The sequence below is a fragment of the Thermobia domestica genome, chromosome 17 (genome assembly GCF_964235325.1).
Source record: "Thermobia domestica chromosome 17, izTheDome1.hap1.1, whole genome shotgun sequence".
Classification (NCBI taxonomy): domain Eukaryota; kingdom Metazoa; phylum Arthropoda; class Insecta; order Zygentoma; family Lepismatidae; genus Thermobia; species Thermobia domestica.
The window spans coordinates 167,937,574-167,963,542 of record NC_137470.1 but is presented as its reverse complement, the minus strand read 5'-3'; the positions used below and the strand labels follow the sequence as shown (position 1 = coordinate 167,963,542).

Genomic DNA, 25,969 nt, shown 5'->3' with positions numbered 1-25,969 from the left:
ACATCTTCTCCCCCCACTCTATCCCGGCCGGAACCTTAGATGCCTAAAAGTCATAAAATAAATTCAAATTCAACTAACTGAATATTCACACCGTTTCCCAAGATTTTCATGGAAAATTAACGGCACTGTTAGTGTATGACATTTCATTTGAATAATAAATTTATTATATTTGGTCTAATTTGCTTAATACTAAACTACACTATTCTTGCTTCGTCGTGGAACTCCATTCAAATATTGTTAGCGGAATAGCTATCAACTTTCGTCTGGAATACTTGTGCTTTCCTAGCAAGCCCTTAAGAATTTTCCTATTTGTTTCAGAGATAATGAGTCTGAGTAGGCCTAAGCTTAAACTGCCAGCTTATTCAAACGAGGATCTACAAAAAGCTCTAGAGGCTTGTTGAAAAAAAAAAAAAAACTTCATACGAAAGATATCAGCAATCTATGGAATTGATGAATAAACTTCATGGTTACACTCCAAAAGAGCAAAGAATGGGCCCAGGACCATACCTAACACAGAAAGAAGAAGAGGGATTAGCAAACTGGCTCATTAATATGAGCAAAAGGGCTTTCTACAAAAGAAACACGATCTTCTGAACAATGTTAAAAAGTTGTCGATTCAAAAAAAAACGTAAAAACACAGTTCAAAGACAATCGACCTGGTGAAACCTGGTACTACACTTACATGAAAAGACACCCATAAATCGTGTCCCGAAACTTTGAACAAGGCGCCATACGCTGTAACCGAGAGAAACATTCGCTTCTGGTTTCAGGACCTTGAGAAATACTTGAAAGAAACTATGCAATCTGATATTTTGAATAATTCTGAGGGAATATTTAATGCTGATGTATCCAGCTTTTAACTGTGTTCCAAATCAGGAAAAGTGTTGGGGCCCAGAGGGTGGAAAGATACGTACGAGGTGAAGGACAACGAAAGAGAAACGTTAACAGTGCTTTGCACTTTTTCCGCAGCAGGAGAAATTGTCCCCCCGATGGTTGTATATCCGTATGGAAGACATTTTCCAAAGGACGTCATCAGTGCAGTTTCTTCAGAGATTTTTATAAGCAGGTCAGATAGCTGGATTCGAAGTGAAACATTCTGCAAATGGATAGCAAACGGCTTCATAAATTGGGTGGGATGATATCTCTATTAAGAAACCAGTCCTTCTGCTAATCGACGGCCACAAAACTCACTTAACAATGGAAGTCAGAGAATGTTGTTCCAGCCATGGTATAGTGCTCTACTCTTGCCACCAAGCAGCACACATATTCTTCAATCCTGCAACGTGTCAGTGTTCAAATCGTTAAAAACTCAATGAAAGAAGACAGTTCGAGAGTTCTACATGGAAGCTGAGCAAAATGTTACTCGCGTTACTTTTGCACCACTAATTAAAAGAATGGTATACCAGGTAGCAACACCATTAGTAATTAAAAAAGATTTAGAAGATCGGGTTTATACTCCTTCAACCCAGAGAAGACCAAGCCTGTTTAGTGCTGTATTCCACCGAACATTAAATGAATTTGGGTTCCTTAAATATTATTGTTACCTCAGTCGTTGTGTAAAAATGCTCTTGAAGCTTCGAGTCTACATTTGTTGATAGTGTGCGAATTGCAAGGGGAATGAGGGAGAAATCTCCTTCGGTTGTAGCAACATCCAGTATTAGCAAAGGGGATTTCCCCCTCGACTCCTTTGTAATTCGCACACTGTCAACAGATGTAGACACGAAATGTCAAGGATATTTATTACCAACGACTGTCCTATCCATAATATAACTCGTGATATCAGTATATTTACGGAATAGATGAAATTTTCTTGCTAGTTAACATAGAGCATTGAAATATTTTACAAGTGATTGAAAATTTCTATTGTTTTAATACATTATAAGCATATGGTGAATTAATATTTTACTTATAGTTACAAATGCTACTTTATTGCTTGTAGCCAAAAAAATGAAAATAAAAGTTTGGCTCGAATGGGAATCGAACCTGGGACCTATCGCACTTGAGTCTCAGGTTCTTATCACTCAGCCACGCCGTCACTTGATAAATTTGCGCGTCTTTCGATATATGCGGCGACTAGAAAACTTGAAGAAGTTTTTTCTCGGTTATTTTTGGCCATTGCGCTCTCTCAGTTTGTAATAATAACTCTGTAAATGTGCACTACCACATCGCAAAAAATGGCCCAGAAGTTCACTTACCAAAGTCTGCCTTCTCCTTGTTAGTTTAGCCAAGGCCATCTTTCCCACAGGCTTCTTAAAATTACGACTATGGCCCATATTCCATAATGCTTTGCGTCAACGCAATGTAAAATCTGAATTTTAGTTTACGATAATAGGGCATAGAAATGATAATTGATTTTTGGATGCTTTCGAATGCGTTAAGCTCCGCAATTTTTGCAAAGGCTGGTACGGGATGAGGCTCTAAAACGTTATTCTTCAGCTAGCGCAGAGGATCCAAAAAAAAAAAAAACGCTACAATCGTTGGCTAACTTCTTTTCTTAATCGAACATCTGTTTTGTATACCTTTTTTGATTTGAAGTGCAAGGATATCTGAAAGTTTGATTTATCTATGTTGATGCTCGCACCACTCAGATGGAAGATGATAGTTCAGGAATACCAATTACCACAGGCTTCGTTCCAGAGGGTTCGAACAGACTCTGTCATGCCCACTTGTATTAAAATGCTCACTGGTGTGTTGTTAGATGATACGTGATACTGAAACACACATACCTAAAATCTCAACCCACAGTTATACAGAAATTGGTACCTTTGTCTATTCTCTCCCACACCAAGCAGTTATCTCCCCAAATTATTCTGGTATGTTCAACACACACGCACAGAAAATGGATTTTTAAACTAAGTCAGTTGTTCTTTAAAAATAAATTTTCAGTAGCAATTCTCCTAGTTACGTCTTTGATTAAAACGGGTTATTTGCTTGTATAAATTATGTATATTAATCATTTCTTATTAATGTCATTTATTGTAAGAATAGCGTCCACGGATTACAGAGTACTATTCTGTTCGTCACGGTTCCTCGTCTGGAGACGTGATAACACTAACTGGCAACGTCGCAGACAAAGAACCATGGAGTAGATATCACGGGTGTTATAAAATACAGGATCTGCCCATACAACAAAATCGTGAAGCCCTACGTCACAGCTTCGCCACAGCTACTCTGCCCACTCCGCGCCACTAAGATCGCAACGTTTCGAGACAACAATCATGGCGGAAACGAGAGTAGGCAATAAGACGTGCCGGCTCAGACGATGCTCGATTGTTTTTCGGCTTCACTGAGTTCATATGATGAGGATATGTATGGACAGATCCTCTATTTTATAACATACTTGGTAGATATACAAATTCATCAAATAGTTACATAACTTCTTCCTAGATGGCAGTTAAAAGTCGATAGACTTTGACACTAGCACCACCTATTAGCGTAGTAGTGGATGAAATTGCTGATTCGTAGAGCAATGCTAATGGTTCCAATCTACGACGTTGCCACATAGTGAATTTTTTGAGTCTGAATAGAGGTTGAAGGATGCTGAAAAACAAAGTATGAAGGGACGTAAACTGCATTCCAATGTTTGAAAAAAAAATAATTAACGGAAGAAAGTAAAATACGAAACGAGAAACAACCAATTTCGAAAATGCCACATGAAATAAGCTGAGAATAAATGAAGTTATTCTATTGAAGTATCATCACCTACAATAGAAAGAAAATGCCACAAAGACGAGCGTAAAGGAATAACCAAATTCTAACAACAAAATATACTTCTTTTCATCACTATTCTCTCAATTGTCTCTTTAAATCAAGGAAAATACTTATTCATAAACTATTCGACAAATGCGGATCAAAATTTTACGAAAGAAAGTGAGTCACATACAATAGTTTCATTTTTAATATTTTTACTAGTACGCAGGTCATTCAATACATAAGTTTCCCTAAGCTGTAAGGTATTTATTTTTTTAATATACATTTGTAAGTTATACATACATATATAGACGGGTTCTTCCTTACCTATCCACATAATTTCCATTAAGATTCAGGCATTTGTCTCACCGTTGCACCAATTTGTTTAAACTCTTTGCAAAGAATCAGGGCTGTGGCTATATAGTGCTGTCCTTAAATTCCGCTTCACTTCATCACCAGTTTGCAGACTAGGCAGCTTATGTCGAACCTGAACTGGGTAAACAGTGGCTCAGAGGTAGAGGGTTCAGCTCTGATGCATGGAGTCCTTGGTTCAATCCAAGCTCGAGCCAAGTGATCTTTGTGGTGGACAAACACCTTGTGTGGAGGTTTTCTCGGAGTTATCCCGTTTCCTCCCACTTTCTTCATTCCACCACTTCATTTATTTCTCAGTATCATTGTTTGCTTTAACTAGCCGGCATAACCGTGGGTTATAAAACTTACAGATTTCATTTCTTTTCATTTCGGACCTGAACTTTTCTTCGGGAAAACGCAATTCAATATAAGCGACTCTTCTTCTGACGATAACACCCACTTCCACTCTGCACTCAAACAAGACACAGAATTGAAGAATTTGGGTGCGAATGGCTGCGACAATCTTCATACAGCTTCAATTTAGCGCCGAGTTACTTCCACCTTTTTCCTGGTGTTAATGTCTGTATTGCAAGGTGAACGTTTCCAAACAAATGAAGAAGTGAAGCGAAATGTGAATAGAGTGCTGAATAGCCAAGCCCTGACTCTTTGCAAAGGGTTTTTGGACAAATTGAATCGATTTCTGTTAAAAGGGCATATGTAACATTTGTTTTTGTTTGTTTGTTTGTTTGTTTGTTTTTTCTTTTACGATTTTCAGTTTATTTTTCAATTGAGTATTTTAGAGATAGATGCAACGGGAAGTGTATTCCTCGAAACGTGTTGAAAATATAAGCCATTGAATTATATTATTATAATATTATACTATGATATAATATATTAATCTGTCTTGTTGGTCGGTCTATACTCTACTGGAATCTGGACAAACGCTCAGGAATTTGGGAATACAACTTTAAAAAAAATAATAAAATAAAATAAACTCGCTTGGGTTAAAAATGCAAATCCTACCATTAAAATAATATTACCTTAAGCAGTGCTACTTCCTTGCATTCCCAATTATGTCTCGTCGCACAATATTAGAGATGCGCACGAGACAAGATTTGTGGCTGTCTCGTCTCGAAAATGTGCTGTAAAAGTGATGTCTCGACTCGAAAACTGTATGTTTCTCTATTAGAAGAGCCGTGTCTCGACTCGAATATTGTCAGGAAAATCCTATCTCGACTCGTCTCGTGCGCATCCCTACACAACATAAATAAAATCCACCTAAACTCATAATTGCCTGCTTGGGCGTTACACCAGGTGAAGATCAGTCCCAACTTTGTAGCAACAGTTTTCGATCCCATAACAGATACGTGCGAAAATTTCACCTTTTATTCTGGCACAATATTAAGGTTTACAGGATGTATGTTTAGGATGTAGGTGGAAATTCCAGGATTAACCTCAATATTTCCCGATATGGATTCAAAGTACTTTACAAGTCAGAGTAAGGCAAACAGTAACGACAAGAGTTAATTCAGAACTTATTCTGACAGAGATTAAATATTTTTTAAAGTAATTTTTGGGATTAAAATCTTTGCTTTCAAGTTATTATTATTATTACTAATTACTATTATTAGTATCTATGTTTTTTATTAATATACTACCAATGTAACAGTGTCTAAACTTTTATATATATTTCAAAAAGACCCTGATTTCACATTTTATGTCACCATGATTTCTGTTAAAAGACCGCGTGTGTCCAAATTTTAATATTTTTTATAGCTTAAACCATAGTTCACAGTTACATCCTATATAGCTAATAAGCAATCAATAACCATGCACATATACGCATATTTTTCTTTTTTCACCAACCGAACCGACTCGTGAAAAAACACGTTTTTTGTCATTTCTCGAAAATTGTGTTTACGCCCTTTTAACAGAAATCGATTCAATTAGTGCAACGGTAAGACAAATGCCTGAATCTCAATGGAGATTGTGTGGAGACGAAAGGAAGAACCTACCTACACATGTATGCATAATATAGTTTACAAATGTGTCTTTTTTTATTTATTTATTTACTTTTATTTTTATTTATTTATTTATTTATTTACTGCTTAGAGAAACCTATATATTGAACGACCCACGTCATATATATCGAGATGGGATTTTATAATATTTGATATTTACATCACTGGCTCAGATCCTGCATTAAATTTTAGGGGCTTCATTTCGTGACAGCCTTAATTAGGAGATCGAAATGTAACGCAAATAACACAAGTTGTTAATGACGACTAATGCAAACTGAAACGCAAATTTTGCGTTGCGTTAACGGAACCTGCCACAGAACAAGGCCAAGTATCTGCTAACGAATAACATGAACACAAAACAACAAATAGGTTTCCTATCATCAAGAAAACTCAGTTGAACAGCTTTTCACTTCCAAATTTCTTATTCTTAAGTAAACCTAGTGGGTGGTATTTAAAAAAATTATTAACCTCGCGTTAGTCACGCGAATAGTTAGTGTTGTGTTAGCTCTTTACTAATTAGGTTGTACTTTTTGGTAATCAGAGTCTGTATGGAGTTCAGCTAATAACTTAATTTAAGTATGATTAACTAATATAACCCCAATACCTCGAGCGAGAAAAATAAATGTGGCAACTACGGAAATCTAGCTGTGTGCATCCGTAGTCTGTAAAAGTGAAAATTTATGAAATGTGAAATTCGATTTTGTGTGTGTGTGTGTGTGTGTGTTTTGACACCATAATTTATAAATAGTTACAAAATCGTATTATAATTAAATGATTCATTTCTGAAGGATTTCTTTATTTATGGCAGGAATAAGTAGAAGTCAATTAATATTAGCGACAATGGAATAATTATGTTGTAATTATAAGGGAAGATAATTTATCGATCAGTTGTTTGTATCCCTCAGGAAACTGGATTTTTTCTACTCATCTCTCATTGTTTACTTTAAGAAACAGTTCTGCTATTGTAGAGGACTCGGCTTAATAGCTGCTTCATAGTTAATTCACCCACCCGATGAGGTGAAAGGAAACAAAGTAAGTCAGGTAATTAATTGCCTTTATATTCTCATAATGTAATTTTATTGTGGCTAAACCAGGGTACCCTCTACGATAAATTAATTAGTCATACGTGGTTAACTTACTCAACTACTATGTGCTAATCAGAGATTCTGATACACCTCTGATTGCCATGTATTAGACAAATTCTAAGTATGGTTCTAAACATACGTCAAAACGACTCTACATAAGGTCTAGTATGACAACATTTAACTAATATTTAAATAAGGAAAGAACACACCATTAAAACTTCAACAGCAATTGCAGGTTATAACCTCAGTTTTGACAACAGCGACCTCTGTACAAGACGCACGAAATACTTAGATATTTAGTTTCACCAATCACGACAATATTGCCAGCACATTCATTCACGCAGAGAGTAGTGCTTTTTTAAAATAATCACTTTGTTGTTCTCCAAAGAAATCCCAAAGGAAATAACTCCTTGCTACTTGCAGGCACCAGGAAGTTGTGTTGCGAACAGAACAAATAATGAGTCTTGCTTAATTGTTTTAAACCCGCTATTATTGTTTCACGAAACAAAATCAAAAATATTTTCAAAGCATGGATCATTTTAAAAGACTAAAATGTATGGAGGAGAGGGGGCTTTTGTCTGTAATTGGCTTCGTAATTGAAACCTTTTCGTTTTCAAAAGGGGCATGCACTAAAGCTTAGAGAAATTACGAGGAGAGACAAAATAGAGAAAACAAAAGCAGATTATTTGGCCCACCCACATCTAAACTTTTTTTTTTTTCGTGATCGATTCTTTTCAAGACCATCTGTTATATCGTTACGGTATCTCTTGTATTTGTTATTTCCTGGGCGTGGGGTCTTATCTGCTAAGTGTTCCGTTTCAGTCCCTTTCAATTCATTATAGTGATGGACAGTGGGGAAAGGTTATAGTGCTGCCTCCAAGCGGTCGACACTTGAACTTCACTTTCGCACGACCGGTCAAAAAGGGAAATTTACAGCATCTACATTACGTGTTTTTTTCAACAGAGAGAAAATTGATTTGTTTATATACTTTGTCATGATCACAAGCTTTTTTTTTTTCAGTATGACTTAAATGCTGTTTACGTACAGCACACTTGTTCTCAAGCTGGGATTGGCGGCTCGTGTGAGAGTTATGAGATTTAAGTAAAATCAAGTTTAACAACTATTATTCCCATTAGGAAATTAACACTTAATACATGTATTTATTTTTCATATATAGCAGTTCTAGATATGGTTGAAAAAGAATTTTACGCTGTCAACAATCAAACAATTAAAAAAAAGATAGGCACGGAACACCGCAGTAAGTTTTCTCGCTCCTGCTGTTGTAAAATTAACTGAACTGACATAAATTAAAAGGGTGCTTCCAGTTGACTTGGAAAATTAAAATTTGGCATGATTGTAGCTTTCCAGGACGAATCTACAGGTAAATTTCCAAAAGTGAATATTTTTAACTTTTAGAGAGTGTAAATGGGAATGAAGAATTTCCCCATGTTATTTAAATATACCTTTTTTGGACATAATCTCATGTTTTAGGTACTTGGAATTGGAATAAAAACTTGAAATTTGGTATGCTTTTACGTTTTTGTTAGCATTACATAAGCAAATCAGTAAAAATTTTAAAAATCCAACTTTAGAGTGGTTTTACGGGGAACTGAAAAATATTTTCCATGTTACTTATATGGAACGTTTTTTACACTCCAAACTGTTTAGGCATTTTCGGCAGTATTAGAATGATGAAACTTGGTATGATTATAGCCTTCTAGGACTAACCCACAGGAAAATTGCCAAAACTGAATATTTTTAATTTTTAAGGGGTCTAAAGGGGAATGAAGAAATTTACATGTTACTTAAATAGGCGTTTTCGGTAGATACAAAATCTTATCTTTTAGATCGTTGAAATAGGAAAATAAACTTAAAATTCGGTAGAATTGTTGGTTTAAGAAGTGTGCGGCCTTAAACTGAGCAAAGTGGGGTGTGGGGGAAAAGCCCCCACTGGGCAAATTCAGTAAATATGAAGAGCAAATGCACAAAATTCACTTTCGATTCAAATGCTGATACATAAGAGATGCAAGGCCACAGGGTGAGCAAACGTGAGAGTCTGCGGGCGGAGGCCCCAGCTAGCCAAATGCTAGTTTATTTATAAAGTACTAGCAGAAGTGATGGTTGAACGGGCTGAATAGCATGCAATCTGCAACACAGTCGAATAATGTAGGTTATCTAAGTTGAGAGGCTTCTGATGATGATATTTTTGAACCTACAGAAGATGCGTCCTCACCCAGTTCCTCTCCAGTTCAAAATTGAAAAGAAAAACTGCTTAGCAAGGTTGAACAAAATTATTATAAACGTGTTGCAAAAGCTTCGTCCGAAGAAAATTCAACATCCAAGACAGTGGCGGAACTAGAAGGTAAAAACTGCGGGGCAGCCAAAACCTAGACTATGATAGGCATATCATGAGTTTGCTATAAACTTTCAAAAATAAAAAAAAAAATAACTTATTTCTTGTCACTAAGGGGCTTAGGCCCCGGGCTGGATCCGCCACTGCTCCAGGAGTAAACCACACCTTGAGAATTCTTCCACAAAAAAGTAATATTAACATTACAATTATAAAAGTTTCACTTGCATCCTTATAATAAATATGCATTAAATACTTTGTATTTGACTTACATTTTCCATTTTCATAAATTCCTCTTTTTTTATTTTCGGTATGTTTAGTCAGAGTATCGATTTGGAATGCTGATATATTTGGAAGTCTAGAGTACAATTTGGTGCATCTAAAAGAATCTGACGATACAGTGTCATCATCACCAAACCGTTATCCCCCCTCCCCCATGACTATAAGCAGTAATCTTGTGCCCAACTATTTTGCAAGCACGATAGCAAGATAACAGTAGCATACTTTCTGAGTAATTTCAAAATGTTATGAAATAGTACTTTTAAAAAATCAATTTCCGCCTGTTTTACTGTAATTGTCTGTGAAGTAGCTTACAGATAAACTCAAGTGGCTCTTAGCCTACCAGTGTTAGCTGCTCTTAATCATTTTCCACAGCCATCTCGCTTCTATTTAGGAGGTACTGCCTACGTAGTGTGCCTTGAGGTTCTCCATTTGTCACTATCTGTGAACATTCAGCACCGTGCATTCAGCGACATACACAAGTCATTCAGAATTGGGAACTCAGAAAATCATACTTCCATGCAATAATAATATTGTAAATAAAATAAAATTAAATCGTCCAGTTTACCGTCCCACGCTTATGTCCTTGAGGCTAAGGGAGATGTATGATTAAAGCAAGTGAATGATGATTTAAGAATTGATGGAATGAGATGGTTGGAGGAAAAGGCAGTACCCTGAGAAAACGCACGGACATGATGTTGCTCACCTCAAACTTACTTGGTCGAGGATAATAATACAGTAAAATATATCCTTTTTCCTTTAAAAATTGAATGTTTCCGAGAAAATAAGATGTATACCAACAATGCCTGTACATTGTCATATGTGCAACACGTACATTTGCGCGGGGCGACAAAATCTGTCATAATTATATTATTTATAATAAATATTTCCTGTTGTGAACAAACTTCATGACGATGGTAGTTACATTCACTAAGCTGACCTTTTATTCGAATACTACATTTATTAATCACGCTTAAGTCGCTTTAGCTTAAAGTCACATGGAGAGTGCTAAAGCAAATGGTCAAACAAATCCCAGCATGAATTGCTTCATCCTTGTCAAGAACTGAATTCTCAAACAGTAGAGCACATCTGTTCCATTTAGTTAGTTGTCACAGTTTTGATATGAGAACTAGTCTTGCCTTTGCCACAAACAAGTTCCTTTATTATTGGAGCTGGAAACAAGTTTTTTTTTTTAATAATAACAGATGTAGAAGAAGAATCAAGAAATAAAGATAAAATAGCTAGTTTGCACTAAAATTACAAACCCATATATTAAGATTGAAGTTCAATATTGAATTCTATTTAAAAAAGAAAAAAAGATTACCATCTTTCCTCTGCAGGTGTAATTGCTTTATCTTTCACTAATATAATAGATTATTATTTAGATAAGAAAAAAACAGACACGAGAGATTGTATTTGTAGGGTTTAGGTAGCATATTTAAAATAATGGCTTTCAAGATTTGTTCTTTCTGGACAAGGGGGGGGGGCAGTACATTATGCCATTGCACGGGTAGGCAAATTGCCTAGAGCCGGCCCTGATTACGTATGAACCTTTCAAATACTTTCAGCGGGTGATAGTAGGTCGTGTTTGTAGAAAAGTTATTCGGGCTTGCACCTAAAGGAAAACAGTTTCACTTGACATCTAGCGATGAAATTCTATAAACCTTGCGTGTTTAAGATGATCTCAATTTTGTTGTTTTGCGGTATTTTTCTGACGATCTGGTAGAGCGTTCACCTCTAATTCATGGGGTTCCTGGTTTGATCTCAGTATGCGCCAAGTGGGCTTTGTGTTGGAATAACACCTTGTGGGAGGTTTATCGGGATTCTCCCGTTTCCTCCCACTTTTTTCATTCCACCATTTCATTCATTTCTCATCTGCCAGTCACACAAACAGCGGACTCAGGAAACATCCGGTTGTACGGGAACGTGCCACTACTTCTGAACAGTATAAGACCTAAACGGCACAAATCTTAGAAATATCTTGTATCGCTACCATCGCGTCCATATCAAGAACAGTCTACTGTTGAAGCATTACGTATAGGTAGCGAACATTGTCATGTTTTATCGAACATTTAAATTTGTAGTTCGTAGCAGAGCTGCACAGCATGACTATTATTATTATTATTATTATTATTATTATTATTATTATTATTATTATTATTATTATTATTATTATTATTATTATTATTATTATTATTATTATTATAGTAGTTACCGTTTACAATAAACTACGTTCGTAATAGCATTGTGACAACTACTGTAGAGCTCCCTCGTGGCTAAGTGGATAGTCTACATGCCTTTGGCGTGGAAGACCCGGGTTCGATTCCTGACGGAAGGTAATATGGTTCGGATCCCACGTTAAATTGTAGGTGTACGTCTCATATAGGCTCACTCCTAGGAATGTTAAGCTAAAATTAAATCAAGAAACAAGTATTGCACTCTTGTCAGTTCTGTGTGGTGGTAGCAAATTTCAGCAAGTGAATGGAACAGTGATTTAGGATTTAGGATTTAGATTTCTGGGCTCTCGGCATCGATGGCAATGACGTCCGTCGGCGAGCACACAATGCGGGGAAAGGGAAGAAAGGAAACAACCTGGGACCAGTATGTAAGGTACCATTCCGGCATTTGCCTGGTGTGAATGAGGAAAATCCAGGAAAACCTCATTCAGGATGACTGACCTGATAAGCTTTTTACTCTTTTTCGACCCATTGAATCGGAATCGAACCCGGGACCGCTCGTACCAAAGGTGAGAGCGTCGCCAATTACGCTACACGGGGCCACTGAGTGGAACAGTGAATTAACAAGCAAGTGAATGGAATAGACATAAATCCTAAATTGCAGAAGACCTAAAATTCAAAACTTGTGTCTATATTTTACGACTTATACTGTTTAGGACTTGTAACATTTAGGACTTAACGAATGTCGCCCCGTCACACAGATGCTGATTGCTGAATGTATGTCTGGGGTATGACATATCGTGAAAAAAAATGTTCTTATCGTCCGTACAAATTAGTTTCTGATAATTGGCCAACTCTTACAGGAGCTAGAAGTCAAATTTATTTAATTATAAACTTGACATCTGATTTTTTTTTAAATATATAAGTAGTTGTTAGGAGCATTCTCATACATATCTCTCGTTAGAAAAAAAGTGTAAAAGTGATTCATCGAACCAGATTACCACATTGCCTGCAATAGTACTCTCTTTCAATTACTAGCTGTCTATGTTTAATGTTCTCAGCACTAAGCTCGTATTATAGCATTGGTGACGGACATGACAGGTATTTGAATCGCAACCAGACAACGGATGTTAAAATTATAAATTTATGTTTCGCTGTTATTGTGCTGATTTCACTCTGCAGTCAATTGTGCTGCATATAAGCATGGTTCATTTCGACAATTCTCTTCAATATTCGACGATCCATCTGTGGTGGACAAACACCGTGCTCGTGGGTTTTCTCGGGGTTCTCCCGTTTCCTCCCACTTTCTTCATTCCACCATTTCACTCATCTCTCATCATCACCGTCTCCTTTAGCCTAACCGGCATATCCGTGGGACGTAAAACTCAAAGATTTCATTTCATATCATTTTCGACGATCCATCATTTGTCCACTACGCCTCCTTAAAAAAAAAAAAAAAAAAAAATGTTGAAAACTGAACCATCAACATTTCGGTTTTCTCCGAAACCTGTTCAGTTTTTCACCGAAACCGGTTTCCGTTTACTCTAAAAGAGTTTTGCAATTTTCACTGAAACCAACGTAATTTTCGCCGAAACCAGTGTCGTTCTGCTTCTTGTAATACTCACTTCCAAACGAGTTAATGAAGCAATCAACAAGCTTTGATGGAAAACCGAAACCGGTTTCTAAAGAACCACTTTGCAAGGTTTCAAAAAGCAGTTTCGTTTTTTCTCTCTAGATTATTCTGCACATGAAGCCGTATTGTCTATTTTCGCGTATACTTATTGTCATGCACTAAACTGACAAAATGGAATAAAATGAAATCTTTCAGTTTAACGTCCCACGTTTGTGCCCTTTAGGCTAAGGCAAACGATGATTAAGAGTCTTCATCCCGGCGAAATTAAAATACCGCTAATTTTACAGTAATTATGTGATATCTTCAAATAGATAAAAGATAATCGAAATGTGGAGCAAGAGCGCCCTAGACAATATTATTTTACATGAGAGACCGTTATCACGACTCACTTATCTGCTTTCGATTTCGAGCCATTTTGAAAATCGGCATTTATTTTCGCGTTTCTAAACAGCTGAAAATGGAAAGCCGCTAGGTGACTTGTGATGGGCGGCGGTAATTTCGTCACCGGAAACTTCGTCACGGAAATTTCGTCACCGGTAATTTCGTCACCAAAATATTGCCATATAGGTAATTTCGTCACCGAAAATTTTGTCACGATAATTTCATCACAGGTTTCTTTTAGAGCATAATAGAAGTACAAAAAATGAACTCGAAAAAGTTTTTGAAGTTTTGATGCTTTCCTTAATCTTCAACTGAAGCAAAACTATGCAGCATAATAGATAGCTTATTAAATAAAGAAGTACATATTTTAGATATCGTATTTGAGATAAGAGAAAAAAAAAGGTTTCCGGTAATTCTATCACAGAAATATTATCATATAGGAAATTTTGTCACGGTTATTTTTCGCCCTTCTTGAACTAAATAGAGGGAAAGCAAATGACCAAAACAGCTTACGTTATTTTAATCAAACTTGGAAAAGAATTCGGTTGGTGTTGAACTCTGCAAAATTGAAGTTCCGGGTACTCGACGTAGGAGCAAGCGCCAGTAGGAGAAAATAGTGCCAGTTTCAGAAAATGTTAAAAGCACAGGCAACATGGTGAATATATCACTATTTACAAGTACTAAGTTTCGCCAATATCAAAATTTCAGAACAGAAAATAGCAAACAAATATGGGTACATATCCAATCCGTTAATTTTCCTGCAAAGTAGACGAAAATTTTCATCGTTGTTGTACCGTTCTCTGACCTCAAACTCTTGGACCTTCCTCCATGTTAACTAAGTCATGTGAAAAGAGTGATCATTTTTAGGAGCTATTGAAGGAAGAATATTATACTTCAACTCTGAGTAAACATTGTTATTGGATATATGTGAAGAAAACAAATTTATATAAATTAAGATAAGCGTATAAGCATTTCTGGAAGTTCCTTTAAATATAGCCTTATGAAGCTATTGAGAAGTGAAACATGCATGGTGGACGACAACTTTTCAATGACTCCTTTAAAAAAAAAAAAAAGTATCACGTACGTATATATTACTTGAAGTGAGCCTTAATTTACTAGATGTACGCCCTAATGCAGAGCAAGACAGAATTCATATGAAGAACTGTTTCGTGCGGTGGTGCATCAGTGCAGTGAATTAAGTGAATATCCGACCCCTGTAACTGTGATTATGGATTTCGAGATAGCGGAAATGCAGGCTCTAAAAGCAACTTTTGGAAATTCAACTCGTGTACAACATTGCTTGTTTTCACCTGACTCACTCAACGTGGAGAAAGGTCCAAGAGATTGGATTCCCAGAATGGTACAAGAGCAATGAGAAATTTCGTCTATTATGCGAGAAAATGAATTGATTGGCATTTCTTCCCGCAGCAGATGTGCATCAGGAATACAAGAGGCTTCGGAGGAAGAGCTGGAACTTTCGGACTATTTTGATAGTACTTAATTCAACAAGTTGAAGAAACTATTTCAACTGTGCTACATCAAGATGCTGTGGGTCAACAACAACAACAACAACAACAAAAAAAGAGTGTTTTAGATTTTGCAGAAATGACTCGTCTTTGTGCATAACGTATAACACTGGAACTAAATGTTTGAAAAAAAATTGCTTGTTGTTTCCTATCATGTTATGAATAGTAGAAAATCAACATGTAAAACACTTATTGCATTATAACAAGTTATATTTTTTTTTTCTATTTTCTGTTCTGAAATTTTGAAAACTTAATATTTGTAAATAGTGATATATAAATCCATTAGCTGCTCATTTTACCTATGCTTTTAACATTTTCTGAAGCTGGCATTATGATCTTTTATTATTGTTTATTCTTGCGTCAAGTATCCGAAACTTCGATTTTCCAGAGTCGAACACCAACTGAATTGTTTTCCAAGTTTGATTAAGATAAGATTAGCTGTTTTGGTCGTTTACCTTGTCTCTACTTAGTTCAACAAAGGTGAAAAAATGACCATGACAAAATTTCCTACATTCTAATATTTTGGTGACAAAATTACAGGTGACGAAATTACTATGTCAAAATTTCCGGTGACGAAATAACCTACATGCTAATATTTTGGTGACGAAATTACCGGTGACGAAATCACCGTGACGAAAATTCCGGTGGCGAAATTTCCGGTGACGAAATTACCTAAGTTCACTTGTGATAACGGTACCTCACGCAAAATAATATTGTCTAGGGCGCTCTTGTTCCACATTTCAATTATGTTTTATCTATTTGAAGATATCACATAATTACTGTAAAATTAGCGGTATTTTAATTTCGCCGGATGAAGACTCTTAAGGAAAGTGAATGATGATGGATGAATTGGTGGAATGACAAAATGGAAGGAACCGGGAATACCCTCAGAAAACCCACAGGCACGATATTGTCCACCACAAGCTTAATTGACCGGGAAACGAACCAGGAACCCCACGCACCACTGAGCCACCCATGCCCCCACGGACCACTGAGACCCCATGCCCCCTTTGAAAAATGTTGAATGGATGAGTTAATTTTAACGTCCCGTTCAGCAGGAAGACTATATGAAACATTTCCTACTTATCAACGTGGAATCCGAACTACATGAGCCCCCACCAGGAATCGAACCCGAGTCTCCCACTTTGAAAAAAAATAAACAAAAAAATGGAGAATTGCAACGATATTATGTCAATTTCTCAAAAAGAGACTAAACTTCAAGGTCAAGTTTTGCCAAAAACATTAGCCAACACATGAAGAATCGTCCCTCTGTTTTCTTTGAAATTGTTTTCAACACAGCATTCACTTGTCAAACAAATAGAGGTTGGCAGTTTCCATGGTAATAATCAAGCGTAACTTACTCTATTGATGCTAAAAGTGCACATTGTAACTGAAACATCTGCTTCCTCATGATTAAATTTGGAACCCAATATTTTCTATTTTAAGGAATTCTGTGCTTGGCATCTAAATAAAAGGGACGTCTCCCTCTTTTCTGTTTTCTTCTTCAATGCTGATAGGAATTGTGACGTTATCTGTGTTCAGTATCTCCGCTCCTTGCCGCCTTCAATCAGCTGTTCGTTTGTTTCAGTTGTCTGCTTGTTGTCTCGGCAACAAATGCTTCTCTCACAGGGTTGCCACGTACAACAAGTCAGAAGTTTTGTTTGAAAGTCATGAACTTTTGGTAATCTTGGATGGCGGTTTATTTAGTTTTCTATCGCATTGTTATGATATTTAAGGTGGATCACCACCCGGAATTCAGTACATATTTTAGCTCATTCCCTTAAGTACTGCGCAATGAAACATTACATATTATAAATATTGTACTATAAGATAGAGTATTCTTTCAGCTACATCACAAGACCCTGATTCATTTGGTTGTGTCTCCTGATATCGAAAAATGTAACAAATAAAAGAAAATACTTGATTCGTTTTACAATGAGCACACAAGATGGCACTTGTGTAAGATATTACTAGAAGTACTCAGTTTTACGAAATGTTTATTTGTATGTGTAAAGCATTTTAAAATAACGATCTTATTACGAAATAGATATATTGTTTGACCGTTTCTCGTGTTATGTTTCAGATTTTATTTAAATATTAATTTACATTTAAGAAAATCGATTTTGAGACGAAATTTGCGCAGAACGCAAGAATGCGTTGATGTCAAATGTACGTTCACTGTAGTAGTCACAATAAGAAAATTCTTGGATTCTAGGGTTGCAGTTCGAGAAGAGGAATCGCGGTAAGAGTCGAAAAATAATTTCTCCAGTAAGTATCTAAGCATAATTCCATGATTACTCTCTTTATTATCTGGAATAAGTAAACACTCGACACTATCTGGCAATGCCGCACTATTCAAGCAGTGTTTAGCATAGCACAGAGAACACCTACTGATCCACCTTAAGGTGTTGATTTACTAAAACTGTTTTATACCGCAATAATTTTTGGAGAAGTAGTTAGTGAATATCTCAAATTATGTGCCTGTAGCCAAACTCCCTCCATAAATAAATGTTGTGTGAGTACCACAGGATTCATTTTTTCATGTTTTCGGAACCCTATAACTCCGAAATGATGGCTTTCTGCTCCCAAGTTGGTATATACTTTTTGTCTTATCTTGGTGTCAGTAATCGGTGCTGTTTTGAAACAGTATTAACAAGGCTTTTGTAACAATTTCGGCAAATGCAACATCGCCTACAGTAGATACGTAGTGCTTTGGTCAGTGTTTGCTTTATTCGTTCTGTCGAATATTTCCAAAAGCTATAATGAGTAATGTACAGTCAGCGACAAAGGTTCTTCCCGTTTGACAAAAATTAGTTTCGTTATTAAGTTCAGAATCGAAGGACAATTTGAATACAGTTTTCAGTAAATTATAAAAGAAAAGAAATGTAATCTTCTACACCTTCCAGCTATACTACAGTTATTCCCAAAATAAATGTTACGAAACGGAAAGAACTTTTGTCGCTGACTGTACAAATTCCCGATTCAATATTGATCCACATAGAGCAAAAAACGATAAGAAATACCGGCAGTGGCGGATCTATCCAGAGGCCGGGGGGGGGGGGGCTAAACTAGGCCACCCAGTTTTTTGAGTGTCAAAAATAATTGAAGTTATTGTTTATATATTTTTTAAAGTTTATCGTAAACTTATGATATACCTATCATAGTCTGGGTTCTGGCTACCTCCTAGTTTTTTTTTTTTTTGTTTTTTTTAACATCCGCCACTAAATAGTGGGAAGCGGTTTCTTAATCGATTTTGCGTTCTAAAAAAAAAAGCTCCATATTCTGTCTCCACTTTCAATTCAAATCAGAGAAAAAGAGGTGGCTCAGTGGTAGAGAGTTCACCTCTGGTGCATGGGGTCCTCGGTTCGATCCCGTCCAAATATGTTTGTTGTGGACAACATCGTGCTCGTGTATTTTCTAAAAGTACTCTTCTTCCCTTACACATTCTCATTCCATCAATTTCATCACAATTCACTTGCGTTAATTTATCCGTTTTCCTTAGCCAAAAAGAGCTCAAATGTGCGGCGTTAAACTGAAAGATTTCAGTTTTTCCTACCAATTCCGCGTCTATCTACCTACTACTTGATTTACAACTGGCCATTGTAGTTACTGAAAGTTTTTTTTTTTTTTTTTTTTTTTTTAATGGTGTGCACAAAAACTAGTATTCAGTTTTTAGAAAAAGAAACGAAAGCGGTTTCTGAAATCTTTCAATAAACGAACTTGAAAAACTGATTTCGTTCTTTATAAAAAAAAATAAAAAAATACTCGATTTTTCATTAACGTCTTTGAAAAAGAGTACAAAAACATATACCGGTACTGCACCGGATTCGGAGAAAATTTAATTGGTTTCGATGTAAAGCCAAAACTCTTTTGGAATTTTGTTATATATATAAACTTCGCCACCCCAGAAGTTAGTCCTCTTGATGATTTACCAGCGATTCCTTGTACCACTAAGGGATAAATGTAATATACAATGTCTAGTTTTTAGAAATTCAACTTTTTTTTTTGAAGCACGGTCCAATAGTTCTTGTTTTATTTTAATTAGGTTGCGTATGTTTTCACAAATTAATTCCAGGTATATTTTATATTCAATTGATAGAATTACGTACTTACGTTGTGATTAATTTTCAAATTTCAGAATCTGTTAAAATAGCATTAAGCTTTACTAATTGCTCCATGTAGGGGGCACAGTGTCTCAATAATAGAGCGCTTACCTTTGGTGTGTGGGGTATCTGTTTCGATCCCCGCCCAAGTAAGTTCGTGGTGGACATCATCGTGCTCGTGAATTTTTTCGTAACACTCCCGTTTCCTCCCACTTTCTCATTCCACCAATTGTTCCATCAGCATTTACTTGCCTTGGTCATTGTCTCCCTTAGCCTAAACTGCCTAACCGTGGGACGTTAAACCTAAAGATTCGTCTCATTTCGTTCACCGTATTTTAAGTGTTTTTGTTTCTATATATAGGGTGTCTTAAAAGTCCCTAGTTATAGAACAAAATGTAAGAGGGGAAACCGTCTCCAAATATAATGTTGTCAATCCAAAGTGAAGGATTATTTTTTTTTTTAATCGGATGAGCCGTTTGGGATGTACATTCTTTATACGCCCAATGTTAAATGAAAATGCAACGTTGCCATTTACGTGGACTCCCAACATAAATGAATGAAGTTACTGTCTTTTTCGTTAACATGTTGCTGACCAACCCCCATTTCAAACAGTAACTTTATTCACTTACGCTGTGGATCCTAGTAAATTGCAACGTTGCATTTTCATTTAACAGTGGGCGTATAAAAAGTGTACAGCCCAAACAGTTCGTCCCGATTTAAAAAATTCCTTCACTTTAGATTGAAAACATTATATTTGAAGATGGTTTCCCCTATCCTAGAACAATTTTCCCTGTCAGGGGACTTTTGAGACATCCTGTATATATCGCCCGTCCATTTCTCTTCGTATTCTGGCTACGAATCTAGTCTCCAAACTAAAACACTTTCGTTTCGTTAATATTTTCCAGTACCCCGACCTCAAGCGGGATCTTTTGTGATTCAGTAACTATTATGATGAAACAAAGTCACTGGCAATCTTGCCATTCATGCAACACAACGTAATGTTTAGATAAATCGCGTGGGTGAGTGCTGTGATGCCGCGAATGCAAGAAAGCTGTGGCTCGTACTGTAGTCATATGTTTTATTTCATGCGAAGTGGAACGCGTTGTCAGGAGAAGTCGCTTCGCACAGAAGGCGTGAGCGTTTTTTTTTCTTTTCGTCTTTTTCTTTCGCCCTGTCAAATGTTCACCATTTAGTGGTAAACTATTTGAGTTTGTATTTTTTTTTTTTTTTGTTTTGTTTGATATATGTTTGTGCGTTGTTAATGGAAATGATTGCTTCTTTCGTACGTTGTATGCTTACACCGTCAAATGCCATATTGAATAGGTATGGTCTTGAGTTCGAAATTCTGGGGTGTTCAATGTGAAGGTTGCAAAATCGAGTGATGTTTTACTGAAACTAAGTTTTTCTTTACTGTTAATCCCAGTGAAAAGTGTTACATATCTAAGTTTGTTCTGTTAAACAGTGTTTAATAAGAAAATGGCTTATATTTTGTGGCGAGTTTTTATGAAGAAATATTCAAAGTTACGGCTGGGTTTACACCGGAACATACTGGTAAGTACTCCCATTTTTGTTTGTTTAATATTGTTGATTTAGTAGTGTTGTGATCTTGCTTTTAGCTTCAAACTACCCGAGCGATACTTTTCGGAGCTTACACATTACTGACAATATCGAATTCTGGTTCACAAATCACAAGTTATTTATTTATTTATTTAGTTCGATTGTTTGTCAAGGAATTTGTTTCTAAATAATTAAGTGAATTAGATCAGGGGTAAACTTTATAATGCCCGCTCCGACCCTACTTATCCCTACTCCACTGTATTCTTTTTAAGCGGTCCTAGTTATCAGCGTGCAGTTGGAGCGTGTATTCACATTTTACCCTGGATCAGTTTCCCAATGTGTGGTCCGCGGGACTCTATAATTAAATTTGAGCACATTTTTGAGATGATACCGGTACTGAAAGATTAGTTGAGACTTGGGGATCCCCCACTATTTGACAATTATTAGAGAGACGTGGACCTACAAAAGGCTGTTGCCTCTCTCACTGTAGAAGGCGTTGAGGGTACGATGCTTTTCACACATTGTGTTCTGGAATTGTTCGGATTGGAACTAATTACAAAATAAGTTCGGTTTATTAGATTTCACAGCCTATCAATCTGAAAATTGAAAATGAAATTAAATATTTGTTTTACGTCCCATGGTTATGCCGGGTAGGGTAAAGGAGACCGTGATGATAAATTAAAGAAATTGTGGAATGAAGAAAATGGGAGAAAACAGGAGAATCTCGAGAAAACCCACGCGCACTACGTTTGTCCACCACAAAGCGCGCATGGCGCGAGCTGGGATCAAACCACGGACCCCATGTACCAGAAGGACATTGTTCTATAACACAGGTCCCCCACCAGGTATACCACCCAGAGGCCAAGTTAGGTTAATTACGACCAAGTAAACTATTTCAAACTATTAACTAACCAAAATACCACTTGCATAAAAACATTTCTTCCAATAATCTAAATTACAAAATAATAGTATGGGCAGAGCCCCCACAACCCCAAAATTATATTATTTTAGAATATATGCTATTAGAAGAAATCCTTCAATGCGAGTAGAATTTTTGTTAATAAATAATTTCAAATAATTTATATTGTTCTAATTCACCCAGGAGCCATCGGAAATCAAACCCAGGTCTCCCACGCCAAAGACGCGTACACTAGCTCCTTAGCTACAAGGGAGCGGTCCCTATGATGGAGATCGAAATTATAGATATGTAGTGACAAATGTGTTATTTGAAATGAAATCCTAGATTAACATCGTACGGGTATTCTCCTTAGGATAGAAGAGCGGATGATTAATGAAAGAGAATTTTTGCAAAAAAATTGGAGAAATAGAAATGTAGGAGGAAACGGGAGAATCCGTAGAAACCCACGAAAACTGTTGTACAACACAAACTCACGTGGAATGGGATCGAACCAAGGGAGGGGTCTTACACCAGAGGTGAGCCTCTACCACTGAACCGTTATGCCCCTCTAAAATGGTATTTGTCGAGAATTAGTAAACTCGTCCTATTATATTCGAAGGCAATAGAAACAAAAAAAAGTAAAAAGAAAATAAGGATATGTTCTTTACAGAATAAACGCAAAAACTGGCGTGTAATGTAACGCTTCAAGCTTGATGTGTCTCGAGTCAAAAGTTGGAAAACCGTTGCAGTGATATAGTGGAAGAATTCTTGATTGAATTAAGACGTCCCTTGAAGGAGCTACTCACGAAGAAGCCATATATATCGCTTATTAAATCGTAATGCATTGTGAACACAAGTTCCTGGTGATTTTATGTGACTAGAATGCACTAATTGCAAGAAATTGAAGTTGGATTTCCTGTATGCAAAATTTTTGAAAATTGACGTAAATAATTACGAACACTGATGATTGTACAGTGTAAACAGAAAGTCAGATATCAAGTTTTTAAATTGGTAGACAATAATAATAATAATAATAATAAAAAGATCACTGTAATGATGATAATGGAGAAAATAGTTGTTGCGCAACAACTAAGCATTTTATTTTACAATTCACCTTTTGCTTATCATTATTTATTAAAAAAGCGTCCCTTTAAAGAACCGAGACAATGTGAGACGTAGGTCTACCATTTAGGGAGGAATGGAAACTACGATAATGCTCTGCAATCGGGAATGGATTCTGGGACCACGTAAGTAGGAACATGCATCAAACGTCTGGACATTGTGCAATTAGCGCAATGAGTTTTTCTAATTGAACTCATGAAAGAGTATGACGTGTGTAATTGAACTTATGAAAGAGTATGACGTGTGTAATTGAAATTATGAAGGGGTATGACGTATGTAATTGAAGTAATTAGTTTTTTAAATTGAAGTCATGAAAGAGTATGACGTATGTAATTATTTTGGATTGATAACGCATGGTAGATGCTGCCGTTGGCGCCAATACTGTCTGGTTATGCCGCGACTTTCCTTTATACTTTTTCCGCCCGTTTACTTTGTATATTACCGACAGCCGCACTGTATTGAACGTTAGCTTTTTGATGGCGCCATTACCGTCGCGAGTTTTTTGCCCGCTCGCTTTGTATATATGCCGCTCGGTAACCGTGGACACTAATGGTATTTTGGCACACTTGTATATTTATACAATATTGTGACTTAAGTAAGAAGAGAAAGTTTACATACCATTGATGACACGCCCGCTATTTTGCTGGATATTTCCTGGTTGTTTGCTGTATCAGTTGTATATAATTTATGGCCATATCGCAGTGTTGTCTGTAATGAGAATAATTACAGTGATTTTTTTTTACCCTAAATAGGTAAAATTTCCTTTTTTAGGGATTTTTTTTTGTAGTGTTGCAGCGAAAAAGGGTAACTAGATTTTCGATAATTTGTATGTAAGCTATTGAGTGTTTCCTTTTACGTACAGTGACTAGACTACGTATAGTTACCTATAATATATTTTTACGTAATGAGACCAAACCCTATTTATGAATTATACTTTTACTATCTATTAGATTAATTATGAATTTACCTTGCACTTTTTTATTTATATAATTGAAAATGGTCAATATTAATTAACCTATAATACTTACCATATGTATATACTTACGTATGAAGAATTGAGCTTTGCCACTTGTGGTTTTTGATGGATGGATTTGGTTTTCCAATATGGCGGCGTTGCGTGATTGTTGAACAGAGGTTCCTCCATAGTAGGAGTGTGAAATGGGAATACGCGCATTTTGCTTGCATTTCCGTATAGATTGATGCTAATTAAATTTGTGACGAATTTGGATGGGCGAAGTTGCATAGTTTATTACATTACTACAATATATGTTTAATTTATATTAAATTTTGTTTTATCGTGTGCTTAATTATTATAAAATTGAAATAATAATAATAGATAACGATACATTTTGATAAAGAAAGCGGAACCCCACAGTACTACGATATGTACAACTGTGCTGCCATCTATTGGCAATAATTACAACTCCATTTAACAGGCACGTTATATGGGAGACTGATACAGAATGAAGGGGGAGACTTAAGGTGAATTACATGAGATTTAGATGTACAAGGAAGAGAACAGAATAAAATAAATAGAGAAAATATTATTGTTTATTGAATTGAAGCAACATTTAAGCGTAATATAGTAGTTTGCAAGGAGGTTATTAAATTAGGTTTAACTGGATACGTATGTACTCTGTAGGGTTGTTTATTATTTATTTAGGATTTTTATTTAATAATATGGTTTGTAGAAGTATATTGAATTGCTATAAAAATAGAATAAACTTATACTTTATTTGTATAGATGCACCTATGTTTATACAAGGGTGCAGTTTTAGTATTGGTTTGCGTTACCGTATTTGAATGTGCGGAACGGCACATGATGGATTTGGAGCGGGCGGAGTATTACAACATTGTATCTGTTGGAGGATTTTGGTACTACGGTTTTGCATTGATGAATATATATGTCGCATAGATTGACGAAATGCTGAAGATTGTTTTTATGCTAATTGGCACTACGATTTCCATTTGAAAGAATTAGATAAATAATAGCTTGAAAATATTTAAAATGGATTACGGTATGAAGCATAATATTTAACTATATTGTATTTGTTATAATTGAGAACCGGAAAATATATATGTAATTGCTACTATGGAATTAACAAGTACCAGAGATAAATGCATTAGCTACCATTTATTGTGTGCTGTATTATAAGAATATAGTACTTATAATGTTTGGTTTAAGTGCTGAGAAGTGTTATATGCTGATTGATTTTTTCGTGGGGGGAATTGATTTAATTTGAAGCAACAACAAATACATTTGACAAATATTTGATGTATTTGCAAGCATTGAAATGGGTATAAAATGTTTTATGTATGTAAAATATTTATTTTTGTAAAATAGAATTGTTATATATGAATGTAGGCCCCATAGCGTCTTATTACAGACCCTGCGATTTTTTAGAAAAAATTAACGAATACACAAAGACGTTACGGAATACATGCTTTATGTTACATATGGAAACACGACAAGGACTATTTGATAAATTTTGCTATTTAGGAAATAATATTTTACAGAAGAAGGTGTTTTGGATATATTCTACAAGAGAAACAACCAATGTGCTGTAATTGTATGACAGAATAGAACAATATGAGTACCAGTTTGAATATTATGTGCATTTAATTGGTATGGAATTAGTTGCAGTATTTTTTATTGAACCTAGGGTGATAATATAGAGCTAAAATCTTACAGGTATGGTTGCGTGTCTTATTAAGATATATTTTTATAACTGTGCGTGTACTATACTTGTTTATTACAAAATTTGATACATTTTACTGAATTAAAATTGTGCCGC

At 35.9% G+C, this 25,969-nt stretch overlaps 1 protein-coding gene across 1 annotated transcript in view; it reads left to right on the top strand.

Annotated features, from left to right (window-relative positions):
- The first annotated feature begins 20,713 nt into the window (after positions 1–20,713).
- The window catches only part of LOC145674476 (uncharacterized), a 1,412,137-nt gene continuing 1,406,881 nt past the window's right edge, over positions 20,714–25,969 (top strand). Inside the window, exon 1 of the mRNA XM_081744589.1 lies at positions 20,714–21,148. Within this exon, the coding sequence (XP_081600715.1) occupies positions 21,074–21,148 (75 nt within the window). The 5' untranslated portion in view covers positions 20,714–21,073. The remainder of the gene's footprint in view (positions 21,149–25,969) is intronic.